At 49.6% G+C, this 13,283-nt stretch overlaps 1 protein-coding gene across 1 annotated transcript in view; it reads left to right on the top strand.

The window, feature by feature from the left end:
* The window catches only part of RALGAPA2 (Ral GTPase activating protein catalytic subunit alpha 2), a 110,022-nt gene that overhangs the window by 38,211 nt on the left and 58,528 nt on the right, over positions 1–13,283 (top strand). Inside the window, exons 18-23 of the mRNA XM_034060969.1 lie at positions 7–104; positions 1,941–2,031; positions 2,189–2,365; positions 3,568–3,761; positions 4,227–4,325; positions 4,589–4,744. Coding sequence (XP_033916860.1) covers positions 7–104; positions 1,941–2,031; positions 2,189–2,365; positions 3,568–3,761; positions 4,227–4,325; positions 4,589–4,744 — 815 coding nt within the window. The remainder of the gene's footprint in view (positions 1–6; positions 105–1,940; positions 2,032–2,188; positions 2,366–3,567; positions 3,762–4,226; positions 4,326–4,588; positions 4,745–13,283) is intronic.

The raw sequence follows: 13,283 nt of genomic DNA, 5'->3' as shown, positions 1-13,283 counted from the left end.
GTCTAGGTAAAAAGGCTGCAGCTTCTCATAATTCCACGTCTGCAGACTCCAGATGTGGTCAGGAAAACAAGGGATGCGCAAAGAAGGAGCATGAAGCTGAGCAAGTAAGGCAAAATAGGAAGTAACCACTGATGGGAGCCTGACAATGTTTCATTTCTAATGGGATGGGTTTAGTGTTTAGGAACTCCAGCAGCTGCCAGTGTGAAAAGCCATGAATCACATATCTAGTTTGGAGCCTGGAGTTGCACTGTAGCTGCTCACGTGTTGGGTGATGTGAGTGTTCTGCCTCTCCCCATCCTGTCAGTTGTTTCTGCAGGCTGAGGTGGTGCCTGTATTGTGGGTTTATGCAAGACTCCTGTGCCTTTTATATTAAATATAAACACGAAGTTAATGACTTTTAAAGTGTAAATAATTCATGGCTATTACAGAGCTACAGTGCACTGGAATAAATGTTTCATGGTGTAAAGTACTGGGGGAAGTGCTCTCCTCCAGCACCATTTGTGTCCCCAGCTGTGTACTGCAGAGGGCTGTGCAAGTTAGCATCAGGACAGGAAAGCTCCATCAATTTTTAATGCAACTTTGGGATAAATGGCAGAAATAATGATGGCTGGGGCTGCTCATCCCGGTGGAGGTGTAATGCAGTGTGGCATGGAGGCTTCAAGCTGAGTCTTGTCTTTGGACCGTGGCTCTCCCATATGTCTGGACTTGGAAGTACCAGTAATTGCTGTGGAAAGGAGAGGAGCTGTTTTCTGCAGGCTGCTTTCGGTCATTGCTTCAGGAGCAGCCAATGTGTCAGAGAGGAAGGAAACCCCTGTCTGCTGTGCATGTGGAGGGGAGAGGGAGAGAAGTGAGCCTGGGGGGACAATGGAGCATGAACCTGTTACAGAACACCCCCAGGGGGGCCCCTCCACCCTCCCTGCAGCAGGAGCTGGTTTTGCCCATGTACTCCCTGTGTAACTGAGGTACCACATGAAGCAGCTGGAGCTCAGTCCCAGCCCACTGCAGCACCAGCATCACTGGGAGCTAGTCACCAGGGCAGAGAGCACTGCAGCCTGTCAGGCAGCGCAGGCAGGCATTGCCTGGAGTGATGGGCAGCTCTCTCCAGCTGCAGTGTTAGATGATGCCATGATGATTTCTGAAGCCAGATGTCTGTTTCGGGGCAGGCATTCCTCAGATTTAGGCAGAAAGAATGAATGGATTAATGTCTGATCGGGGGTCAGAAACTGCTTTAAGAGATGTATACATTTATTTAAAATAGTAACATTAATCATTGCAAATCTCAAAATGGAATGTCACAAATATCACCCGAGTTGAAGAACTTCAGGTTTTCTACTCTTGAGAGTAGAGATTGCTTCTGCAGTTAGATCCAGTGTGCCCCGAGGGGCTTTGTGTTCAGTTCTGCCATTGCAGGTGTCATGGGGATGTGAACTAGAAGGTGACCTGCCAGGTGTAAAGAAACCCAGTGATGTACAGGGACAGAGCAGTGTTGTGTAGAAGCAGAATATGGTCTGAAGAGTTTTCAGCAGGTAGCTCTAAACCCATCTGGTGAAGGAGGAGGTGAACAAAGGATGGGGCATCTTTGCATGGGTTATCTTGCAGCAGGGTAATGCTCTGACAGAAGAGGTGATGCTGGTTCCTTCCTGGATGTGTTTTGATACTTTTCTGTGTTGATACATATCAGATTTATGAAAAAATGTATGTAAAAAGTCCTGCTTCTTGGTATGAAAACCGAGCCTAAGGAAGGGAGGATAAAGGCTGGAACTGGAAGCATGGTGGTTCCATTAAGTCATTTAGAGATATTTGGGCAGTCTTAATATTAATGAAAATACCTTGACTGGGTTGTAGTTAGTCCCTAGTACTGTGTATGTAGCTCAGAGTTACTAAACCATGATGTGGTCCTCAGAACTGCAGTAAACTGAGGTGAATGTGTTTCTCCAAAGGTACCAGTCCGAAGGAGCAGCAGCACAGCTGAGTTGGATTTGAGGGCAGACTGGCAGCAATCCCATGGCAATTGCAGAGAGAGAGAAAAAAGTGAGTTCCAAGACAGCCTTTTTCTGAGGTGTAACAACTGGAGTCAGTGTCACATTCTGTCTTGTTGCAGATGCAGTGGTCACTTTCTGCTGGTACTTTGCTAATGTAGTTGTTACAAACAGGGTTTGTGACCTGGTTAATGCCCTTCCTGCTGCAGGTGAGAGCATCAGCAGTGACACGTCCATTGGCTACAACAACGAGGTGGACATTGCTCTCATCCCCTGGCAAGGTTCTGAAGAGGACCCTGAGGTGAATGCCTCAGCAGATGTTTGTGTGGATGCTGATGCCCCTCGCTGGCTTCAGCTTAGCCCCTCGGACACCACAAACCTGACAGGTACTGCAGTGCAGGGAGCAGTTCTACACTGTGGGCTCCCAAAGGACTTCCCACAGTTCAGTTTGCTTATAAATGTATGTTCCATTTATCGTGTTCCTTTCATGATGCTCATTCCAGAATGAGTGTTCAGTGCCCAGAGTTTAAGGATTTGGATAATCAGAAGCTGGAATAGGTGCCTGTAAACTGTGATACAGGAAAGGATCAAACAGTTGAAAAGAATAGGGTTGCTTTCTGTGTCAGATCACTACTCACCAGCTGAGCTGTGCCAGCTGATCACATGTGCTCTCTGAGCCTGTCCCACTAATGCCCAGTAAGTTCATTTCTATATAAAGTGAATAGGTTTTATTTTGTAGCAGAAAGGTACAAATGAAACAAAGAAGCAAAACAAAATATCCCAAAGCTTTTTAACGAAATCAATTCACATGAACATAAAAGCATCTGGAATCAAATTCAAACTGATCAATCATCAAGAATTGATTTCACTTTGCTGACCCTCTTTGGGTGCTGGGGTTACTTCCCTCTGCCTGTATAGAGGGTTCCTGCACCTCTCCCCCACCCATGGGTGCTGAGCCCCTGGGGCAGGCTGGGCCTGCAGACAGCTGGGCCTACAGACAGGCTGGGCCTGCAGATAGGCTGGGCCTGCAGACAGGCTGAGCCTGCAGATAGGCTGGGCCTGCAGACAGGCTGGGCCTGCAGACAGGCTGCTGCATGGCTTTCACTACACTGAGAGCAGGCTCTTGTCAGCAGCAATTCCACTTCAATATGGGATTCTGCTTGTACTGTCCCAGCAGACAAATCCCATTGTCCTGCTGGTCTTCACAGCCCTGCTCTCCTGCTCAGTGTGAGTACTGCAGTCTGAGGAGCAGTTCCTGCATACATGAGGATGCCCAAGCATGCTCTTCATCACTAGCACTGCATACCTCTTAGGGCCTTTGTTCACTTGCATTGCCAGGTTGTTTCATACTGTGTGATCTTAAAAGAGAAAGGGCTTCTAGAAATAGAAAGCATAGAATTGTGGAACTCCAGCCTGGTTTGAACCATGTGTTAGCTTGAGCAATGAGGAAGAGAGGGGTGATTTGGGGAGAGAGAGAACTTAAGAGGTGGAAAGTGGTTAAAAGGAGCAGTTTTCCTGGTTTACTGACCCAGTTTATGCTGATGCTGCATTTCTGATTCATGGCAATGGACCTGTGTTGGATTTCCAGACAGCAGTGAGTTCCTTGCTGATGACTGCAGTATCATTGCTGGTGGAAGCCTCATCGGCTGGCATCCCGATTCTGCTGCTGTGCTATGGAGGAGGATCTTGGGAATTCTTGGAGATGTGAACAACATAAAGTCACCTAAAATTCATGCAAAAGTGTTTGGGTATCTCTATGAGTTGTGGTACAAACTTGCCAAGGTAGGTGCATGGTGCTTACACCTACTGATCTGGTTTTCTGTTGTTTAAGAATGATGAAATATGATTGAGGATTAGCATCTGGAACAACAGCTTGGCATTTGGAGGATTCTCTTGTCAGGAAGGCCAATTGTGTTTGATTTCCTGTAGGTATCCTCCTGTTCAATGATAAGAGAATTTAGACATCTAATTTATATGGGGTGAAGAAACAGTGGCAAAGAAAAGAGAGGTATAGAGCAGAATATTGGTGCAGAAGCCCATAGTATGTACCTGAAAGGGCAACACTTGCTTAGGACATGGGGAAGTCCTATAGAATAAGCTTTCCTGGTGGTTTTGGCTGAAGTAGGAGCTCTGTGTAGTGCAGAATGTAGTACCTCAAAATAACTGAACCCAACTAAAATGAGAAAGTAATAATGTGAACTAAGGAGCCATCAGTTTCACTGGCTCTTCCCTTTTAAACCCCCCCAGATTCGGGACAACCTCGCTATAAGTGTGGACAATCAGTCTACTCCCTCTCCTCCTGTCCTCATTCCTCCTCTCAGGATATTTGCATCTTGGTTGTTCAAGGTAAGTGGTTTCTGAACTTCTCACACATTGGTGTTGTCTCCTGTGTCAGTACTGAATGTGTGTATGTTCAGTTGTGTTACTGTTGGTGGTTACAACCACTGCTGCTAAGAGGATGAATATCCTCCAAGGGCTGTTCAGACTCGAATCTCCTGTAGCAAATACAGGGAACAGCTTTGCCTCATGCAGAACCTGCTGGAGATGCAGTTTGGCATTCGCTGGCTACCTGAGAAAATAGCCCTCATAAAGGATCTTGCTCTTTTCAGGCAACCACCCTGCCCAGCGAGTACAAGGAAGGCAAGCTGCAGGCATACAGACTCATCTGTGCCATGATGACGAGGAGGCAGGATGTTCTGCCGAACTCTGATTTCCTGGTTCACTTCTATTTTGTGATGCACCTTGGCCTGACAAGTGAGGACCAGGTACAACCTGATCAAAAGTGAATCTGTTATTGTGTGCTGATGGAGATGTCTGTTTTCTGTGTTACAATTCCTGTGTTGGGGCTTTGGGGCAGCAGCGCAAGAGGGACCTGGAGCTGATGGAGCGAGGCCAGAGGAAGCCATGGAGCTGCTGCGAGAGCTGGAGCAGCTCTGCTCTGGAGCCAGACTGAGAGAGCTGGGCTGGGGCAGCCTGGACAAGAGAAGGCTCCTGAAGGGGAGAGCTGAGAGCAGCTCCAGTGCCTAAAGGGGCTGCAGGAAAGCTGGAGAGGGGCTTGGGACAAGGGATGTAGGGCCAGGCCAAGGGGAATGGCTTGAACCTGCCAGAAGAGGGGAGACTGAGCTGAGCTCTGAGGCAGAAGCTGTTCCCTGGGAGGGTGCTGAGGCGCTGGCACAGGGTGCCCAGAGAAGCTGTGGCTGCCCCATCCCTGGCAGTGCTCAAGGCCAGGTTGGACACAGGGGCTTGGAGCAGCTGCTCCAGTGGAAGGGGTCCCTGCCCGTGGCAGGGGTTGGAGCTGGAGGAGCTTTAAGGTCTCTTCAACACAAACCAGGCTGGGGCTCTGTGATTTTCATACTTGAAGATGTGAAGCAGAAAGGAAGCAATGCTTTGTGACACTTGTTGCATGGAAGTGTCTGGTGTAGCCTGCTCTGTACCTCTCTTTAGGTTACTTAGTCATAAGTTTCTCATTGCTCCCCCAGTTAACAACTGTATTTGTGAGGCAGTGTCACAACCACATCAGAGCTCACCTTAGGGACGTTTGTACCTTCTGGCACAAGGTAAAAGTGCCAGACATGATCTTGGGTGAAGGAGGTTCTGTGAAGAGCTTCCTGTTAACTTCAGAGCAGTGTCTGCTCTCAGCACGCTCTTTGACTGCCCTGTGCATTGTGTGCAAGAACCTCCTCACAATTACAATGACTGTTGTCCTCTGCAGACTGTTGCCCTTCAGGATGAGTCCTTCTGGGGAGGTTTTAGATGCCAGCTCTTCCTGACTGCTGCAAGGGGGCTGAAACAGGAGGTTACCTTACCACTGTAGCCAAGGGGCGCTGCCAGAACACTGCTGCTGAGGATGAGTGTGTCCGGGTCCCTGTGCCCTGGGCTGGCCTCATTAGTGAAGACGAGTGTTCATCTGTTGAGGAGTAAGGAGCTTGCTGGGCTGCAGAGACCCTGAATGTGTGTGACAGCTCTGAGGGTTACCCCCAGCACAGCAGAGGATGTGTGAGAACACGTGTAACACAGAGGATGTGTGAGAACATGTGTAACACAGAGGATGTGTGAGAACACGTGTAACACAGAGGATGTGTGAGAACACGTGTAACACAGAGGATGTGTGAGAACACGTGTAACACAGAGGGTGTGTGAGAACACGTGTAACACAGAGGATGTGTGAGAACACGTGTAACACAGAGGATGTGTGAGAACACGTGTAACACAGAGGATGTGTGAGAACACGTGTAACACAGAGGATGTGTGAGAACACGTGTAACACAGAGGGTGTGTGAGAACATGTGTAACACAGAGCATGTGTGAGAACATCTGTAACACAGAGGGTGTGTGAGAACACGTGTAACACAGAGGGTGTGTGAGAACACGTCCATGGGTTCAGAGTGGTTCCTTGCTCCCATGAGGGCACGGGCAGAGCTGAGCCCCGGTGCCGGCAGAGGACCCCTCGGCACCCTGCGGTGCCATAGGGACCATCCGTTGTTACAGGCTGGGGTGCTGGCAGTCCCTGCCCCCCCTGCCAGGTGAGAGCATGCGGAAAATCCACCTTTACACAGGTAATGCAGGGAGGAGTAGAAAGGAGATGGTTTTCTTGTGGGAAACCAGGTCCTGGCCAGTGCTGGAACAGGAAAGCTCCTCTTCCTGCACTGTCAGGGTGTAACCGGGGGGTAACAAGAGCTTGGTGCTCTTCCATCCCCCTGATGCCATTCGTGTTTCAGTTTAACACTGCCTGGTGAACACCGTAACTTCATTCCTCTACAACCCCCCTGTGTGCAAACACCCGCTGTGATCTGACCCCCTCAGTGTTAAGAACCACTCACCATTACATCCTCTCACATAAAGCACACAACTCACCAAACGTTAGAACTGATGGAGGCTGAATTTAAACAAAATATTAACTTTTACATCTGAAAACACAAAGACCCTGAATGAGTAGAGCAGTGATTGCCAGCACAGGCCTTAGGGATGGGCAGTAGCAGTGCCTGTAAGACTTCACTTGTTTTCATCTACAGGCCAGGTTCGGAAGTGTCAGCAGCTCCTTTCTTCTAAGCTGAAGGATGCTCAGCTTTTTGCATTAGGGTTAGGGTTAGGGTGGACTGGGGGACTTGTGAACTGTGAGCGGGTTGTTGTTGAGCTGCTCTTTACGCTGTCCCTTGCGTGTTGGTGTCAGTAACAGTCCCACAGGCTTTAAGCTCTTGGTGCTGTGCGCACTGGATTTCAGTCCCTGTGCAGAGCCCCAGTCCAAAGTGGACAAGGATGGAGAGGTGGACACTGCAGTGAAGGCGGAGCCCACACTGCCCATCCTTCCAGGCTGTTTTCCACACTGATGCTGCTCTTTTGTTCCTCCTCGCCTTGCTCTGGTTTGCTGCTTTTGCCTCTTGGTGGCACACTTGACCACAGGTTTTCCCTTGTGTTGCTCTCCTTCCAGTTTTGTTTTCCTTAGCTATGGAATTGGTTGAGTTATTAGCTCATGGTGCTTGGGAGCTCGGATTCTCATGCAATGTATTGATACAAACCACAGTCCATGTGCCTATGTCTGTATTTCCAGTATCACAGAACCCCAGCCTGGTTTGTGTTGGAAGGGACCTCAAAGCTCCTCCAGCTCCAACCCCTGCCACGGGCAGGGACCCCTTCCACTGGAGCAGCTGCTCCAAGCCCCTGTGTCCAACCTGGCCTTGAGCACTGCCAGGGATGGGGCATGATTCACCTCATGGTGCTGAGTGGGTGTTGAGTCTGGTGCAGTAGTTTGGATGTTGAGGGCACTGCCTGCTGCAAGAACAGGTTCTGTGATTGTACTTTGTGGGTTCTGGTACATGCTCTTCCCTGATAAACCTCTATAATAGAGGGAGTGATGTCCTGGGCACAGGGATCACTGAGACACAGACCCGTGTGCTTTGTAGCACTGCAGAATTCCAGGATTCCAGGCAGTGCCCACCAGAATAAGCTGTGGTGCAGATCCTTTTAGCACAGATGTTTCTGTGTGCTAAGCAGCAGCATCAATTTCTCACTCTTAAGGAACACAAAGAGGAGAACTGGGGGATGCTCTCATGGAGAACTGGGGGATGCTCTTATGGAGAACTGGGGGATGCTCTCATGGAGAACTGGGGGATGCTCTTATGGAGAACTGGGGGATGCTCTCATGGAGAACTGGGGGATGCTCTCATGGAGAACTGGGGGATGCTCTCATGGAGAACTGGGAGATGCTGTCATGGAGAACTGGGAGATGCTCTCATGGAGAACTGGGGGATGCTCTCATGGAGAACTGGGGGATGCTCTCATGGAGAACTGGGGGATGCTCTCATGGAGAACTGGGGGATGCTGTCATGGAGAACTGGGGGATGCTCTCATGGAGAACTGGGGGATGCTCTCATGGAGAACTGGGAGATGCTCTTATGGAGAACTGGGGGATGTTCTCATGGAGAACTGGGGGGATGCTCTCATGGAGAACTGGGAGATGCTCTCATGGAGAGCTGGGGGATGCTCAATGGAGAGCTGGGGGATGCTCTCATGGAGCAGTTTTCCTTCGGTGTGTATCACTAGTGCAACTTCAGAATTACTGTGGAAAGCAGGAGGAATGAGGACAAACCCCAGGAGAACACACTGGCTCTGTTAGAAGAGCTTTGAGACACTACATAAATTACAGTCAGAAAGCCCTTTGAGCTGAATGTGATTATCGGTTAGTTTAGTCTATTAGGAATAGTTCATAGTTGGTTATTTTATTTAGTTAGCATCACAAGTGTTTCTTTCTGCAGTATATTTCTGTTTCCACTCCTCCCTTAAGGGTACAGAATTCTGCTGTGTTGTGTAGCTCTTTGTGCTGACAGGAAACCAAAGCAGTCCATTTGGAACACGGTTGTGAGTTATCCAGTAGCATCAGTGAGTGGGGCCGTCTTGGGGGTGTGTAAGAGAGCAGTGTGAGGTGTGCTGTGCGGTGGGGTGAGGTGTGCTGTGGGGTGAGGTGTGCTGTGGGGTGAGGTGTGCTGTGGGGTGAGGTGTGCTGTGGGGTGAGGTGTGAGGTGTGTTTCCCACAGGGCTCCCCTGGCACTCGGGGCAGGATGCAGCAATTAGGACACAACAGGGTAATGAGCTGCGCCTGTTTGTGTGTGCGACACCCGGACAACAGCCGTCTCTGAGGGCAGGTGAACAATTCTGCACCACGGTTGCATCACCTCCTCAGGTGGGAGAAGGGCTGAGCCCAGGCTGGTGCTGTCACTGCTCCCAGCTCAATGAGGGGCCTCAGGTCAGGGGCCAAGTGACCATCTGTGGGGATGGGGCTCCTCCTCCTACAGCTCCTTAGCAGTGAAGTTCAGTGGGGCTCTGCCTTCCCCCCCTCCTGTCTGCAGGGCTGCAGTGGGGATGTTCACTGCCCTGCTGGGGAGGTCACCTCCCATTGTCCCAGTGCCTTGTCTGGGTTATGGAGGATCATGGAATGCTCTGGGGTGTGCCAGGGGAGCCTGGTGTGGTTTGGGTAGGCATAGCTGTCTTCTGCTGCTTGGTGAACCCTCCCCCGTGCCCATCATTGCACCCACATGGGTCTTTCAGTTTGGACTTTAAATGAAACCACATCTGATGCTGCAAGGCACACACTGAGTCAGGAGAGAAGAGGTGTTTGTTACCCTGGTGCTGCTGGGTGCTTACTGCAAGCAGTGGTTGTAGCTTTGTGATGTCCATAAGCATCTCCTTGCTTCAGAGCTTCCTTCCTTTTACTGAAGAACCAAAGCACCAGAACGTAATCCCAAAATGCTCCTGGCACTGCTCAACCCCCTTCAGAGAAGTAGCTCTTGAGACAGTTCCGATGCCTCAGTTCTGGTGCTTTTGGTACTTCAATAGTTCACATTAGTGCTGGATTTCCATGACACTCTTGCCTCCACATTTCCACTCCTACTTTGAGCAGAGACTGCAGTGCAAGGCAGGTGCTTGCCTTGGAGGCAATGTCAGCCCCACAGCTGTTTGGTGTCACTTCTGTAGCAGCTCTCCCCCTGCTACCAGGGCTTTGGCACTGGTGGAGATGCTCTGGGTAACCTCTCAGCAGCACATGCCAGTGAGACTTTGCTCTGTAGTCAGAGGTTGTCTGGAAGTGAGTATTAACACGTAAGTTTAATGAATGTACAGTTCCACTGGCTCGCAGAGTACCTCTGGAATAGAATGCTTATAGCACATACTAATGGACATAATAAAAAGCTAGACCTCAGAGATCCCCTGTGGGAAGACAGCTAACAGCAAAGGAGGGAGGCTGTGCTGATGAGTGATGCTGAGGCAGAGCAAACGTTAAATATGGAAGAAGAACCCCACAAAGCCGGACCCAAGGAGCTGACAGATGTCCTGGTGATCAGATTTCAGGCCGTGCAGGGTGCAGGCAGCTGCAGGCAGAGGAGTTAACAGCTATGCTGTTAGCGCTGTGCCTTTCGGTAGCAGAAGGGTGACTGCTGAAATACTCTGCCATAAAGATGGTGATGTACTAATGTAGGTTGTGCTTGTCTACAAGCCTCATCATCCATTTCAAATGTGCTGTCCCTGGTTACAGCAGGGAAGCTACACCAGTTATGTGGTGAGCTTGTGGGGAAAACTGACTGCAGCTCTCTCATCAGAGATGGCTGATTTGAAATCTGAAGCATTTCTCAGTAGAATTGCTATGAGAGAAGCCATGTTATCTACCTGTTATCTATCTGTTATCTACCTGTTTGTACCGACATTGATCTGGAGTTCAACAAAAACCACTTGTGAGCTGCTGTATGTTTCTCTGAAGTTCCTATTCAACACAAGGGGCTGTGGACAGCTTCTAGAGTGCTCAGCCCCTGCAGCTGCTCACTGGCACCTGCACTAGCCGTGTTTGCCGTGCTTTGGGATGTGTAAAACAACCCCTTCTGCTCTGCTTGTGGTCCTCCAGCCTGGAAGCTGATGCAGCAGGTAGATACAAGTGTCTCCCTGGCTCCCTGTGATCCAGGGCTTGGCAGTGTCCTGCCACTGGCATGTGGGAGAAATCCCTGTGGTGGCACAAAGCTCAACTGCTGAAGCAGTGCCATGGACCAGTAACTGAGGTGTTGGCACCTGTAGCTCCATAGAAATGGGTGTTTGAATTCCTCCCTCTCTGTGTGTGTGAACTAAACAGTTCTTCCAGTCTGAAGCATGTCCCTAGCCCTCTGAGACTGTGGATATATCCAATGTACTTGAAAGGAGAAGCTTTAAAAGCTGTTTAAAAACTCCTATGTTTGTGTGATCTCTGTGAGGGCATCTGAGCAGCTCTGTCAGCACAGGGCTTTGGCTGCTCTCATTAATGCAGCTGTGGAAGAGGGAGCTTTCTGATGCAGTTTAGAGGGGACGGAGCAGTTACCAGCAGGTGATTTACTCAGTAATCTGTCATCTTTAGCACTTGTGAGTAATCTTACCCGTGTCTTACAAACACGTTGTTCTGGTTTGTACTGTCTCCCTGTTGCATTCCAGTCCCAAGACACTTCAGCAAACCCAGCTTCCTTGGAGGTTAAATGACAGGTTGGAATGGCTGTTCCTGACAGGCTGACCCTGAGGGTGCCAGAATACTTCATACCTTGTTATTGCCACTTCATTTCTGACAAGGTAACTGTTACCTGAAAGGTGATGCAGGGAGGAAGGCCTGGGATGGTGATGGATGTTGGTGAGGGGTGTTTGTAACTGAGCTCTCAGTGACCTCATCCATTGGTTTTCTCACTTACTCAGTGGACGTTTGTGACCTTATTATTTGGTTTTCCAGCCCAACCTATGCTGAATCCCATGCCGCTGACAGGGTTAATGCATTTGAGGAGGACACGCGGGTGATTGCCCCTTCTCTCGCCTCCTCCCCGTTTTTAACACTGCAGAGCATCATTTTGAATTGAAATAGTCCATAATGGTCCTTTTTTCACTTGTCTTCAACAACGTGAACGCTAAATTATAGCAGTGCAATTATGTCAACAATGGAAATGCTTCCAGAATGAATACTTCCTTTTAACTTTTCATTTTGTGTAATTGCTCAAAGGTTTGGGGCCATAATAAACCCAAATTATTTTACACGTTTATCGTTCTAAAGGTCAATTATGAAAGAAGTAAAGAAACAACACGGCCCAGAATGAGTAAACCAATTTCTATTGCCATCACCATATGCTTTTCTTATTGCTTGTGTTTTCCCAGTTACTGTGTACATAGCATTCAATTAAAGTGATTCATTTACCAGGCTGCGAGCTGCTGAGCAGGGGCTGCATGTACCGGGCAGTGCTTCGGATGGGAGGAAACAACGGCCTCTGTTTGAACTACCTGATTTTTGTGCTATCACTGATAGGACATATGTTCTCCCTTGGACTCTTTCTCATGAGCCCAGGTCTCCTTGATGAGCTCATGGTGCTCCTGAACTGCTCCATGCAGCCGCTCCTGTTGGGAAGAGGGAGGAACTGGTGCAGCTTTACCTGCAAGCATCATCCCATGGGGAGCTTCAGTGCTGCTGCTCTGAGCTCAAGCAGGACACCAGTGTTACCTTGGACACACTCTGCTTGTGGTAGTTCAAATGAAGTCACTCAGGCTGGTGTGGATCTGTGCCGGAATGCCTGGGATGGCAGTGGGAACTGATGGGAACCAGGCTGGATGTGGTTTTGGCTGGGCTGTTACACACTTGTGCACTGTCAGCTTCCAACAGTTGTGTGTGTTGGAGCTCCCAGTGCGCAGCCTGTGCTGGGAATCCATCACTTTGAAGCTACAGGACAAAGCAGGAAGTGAGGGTTGTTCCTTAGCTTTTCCCAAGGAATTTCCAAGTTTCTTGCTCTGAATGTACTACTTTAGTGGTAGCACATCTCACAAACAGCAAGTGTATCTGTGTGGCCTCATTCTCACAGCTTTTTGGCATGTGTTGTCACAGTGTTTGTTAAAACTGTGTTCGCTGTACACCCGCAGTGTGACTGTATGAAAGCGGCAGTGTTCCCTGTGCAGTGACCATTGGTGGGAGCCCAGGAAGCCGGTGCCTGTTGCGGTGCTGGTGAACAGATGGGGCTGAGCGAGGACAGGGTGTTTGTACCTGTGAGGCTGTTACCTCCCAGGCCAGGTTAGCCCAGGCCCTTTCCCTGTGCCATGTGTCAACAGCAGCCTGCTCCATCTGCTGCCGGTGGTGCACAGCCTCGCAGAGCCCACACACATCCCTTACCTGGCTACAGGTGCTGCAGGGAGCCGGGCATCAATCAGAGCCTGCATTAGAAAGGTGGGTCCTTTGTTCTGCCCAGGGCGAGTTTATCACCCGCTTTATGAGCTGCATCCATCTGCTCCCTCTTTGCATGTTTGCCTTGACTGATATTGACTTTAAAATGT

This window comes from Melopsittacus undulatus, chromosome 3, assembly GCF_012275295.1.
Source record: "Melopsittacus undulatus isolate bMelUnd1 chromosome 3, bMelUnd1.mat.Z, whole genome shotgun sequence".
Taxonomy (NCBI): Eukaryota; Metazoa; Chordata; class Aves; order Psittaciformes; family Psittaculidae; genus Melopsittacus; species Melopsittacus undulatus.
This window is presented reverse-complemented; position numbering and strand designations above follow the sequence as displayed.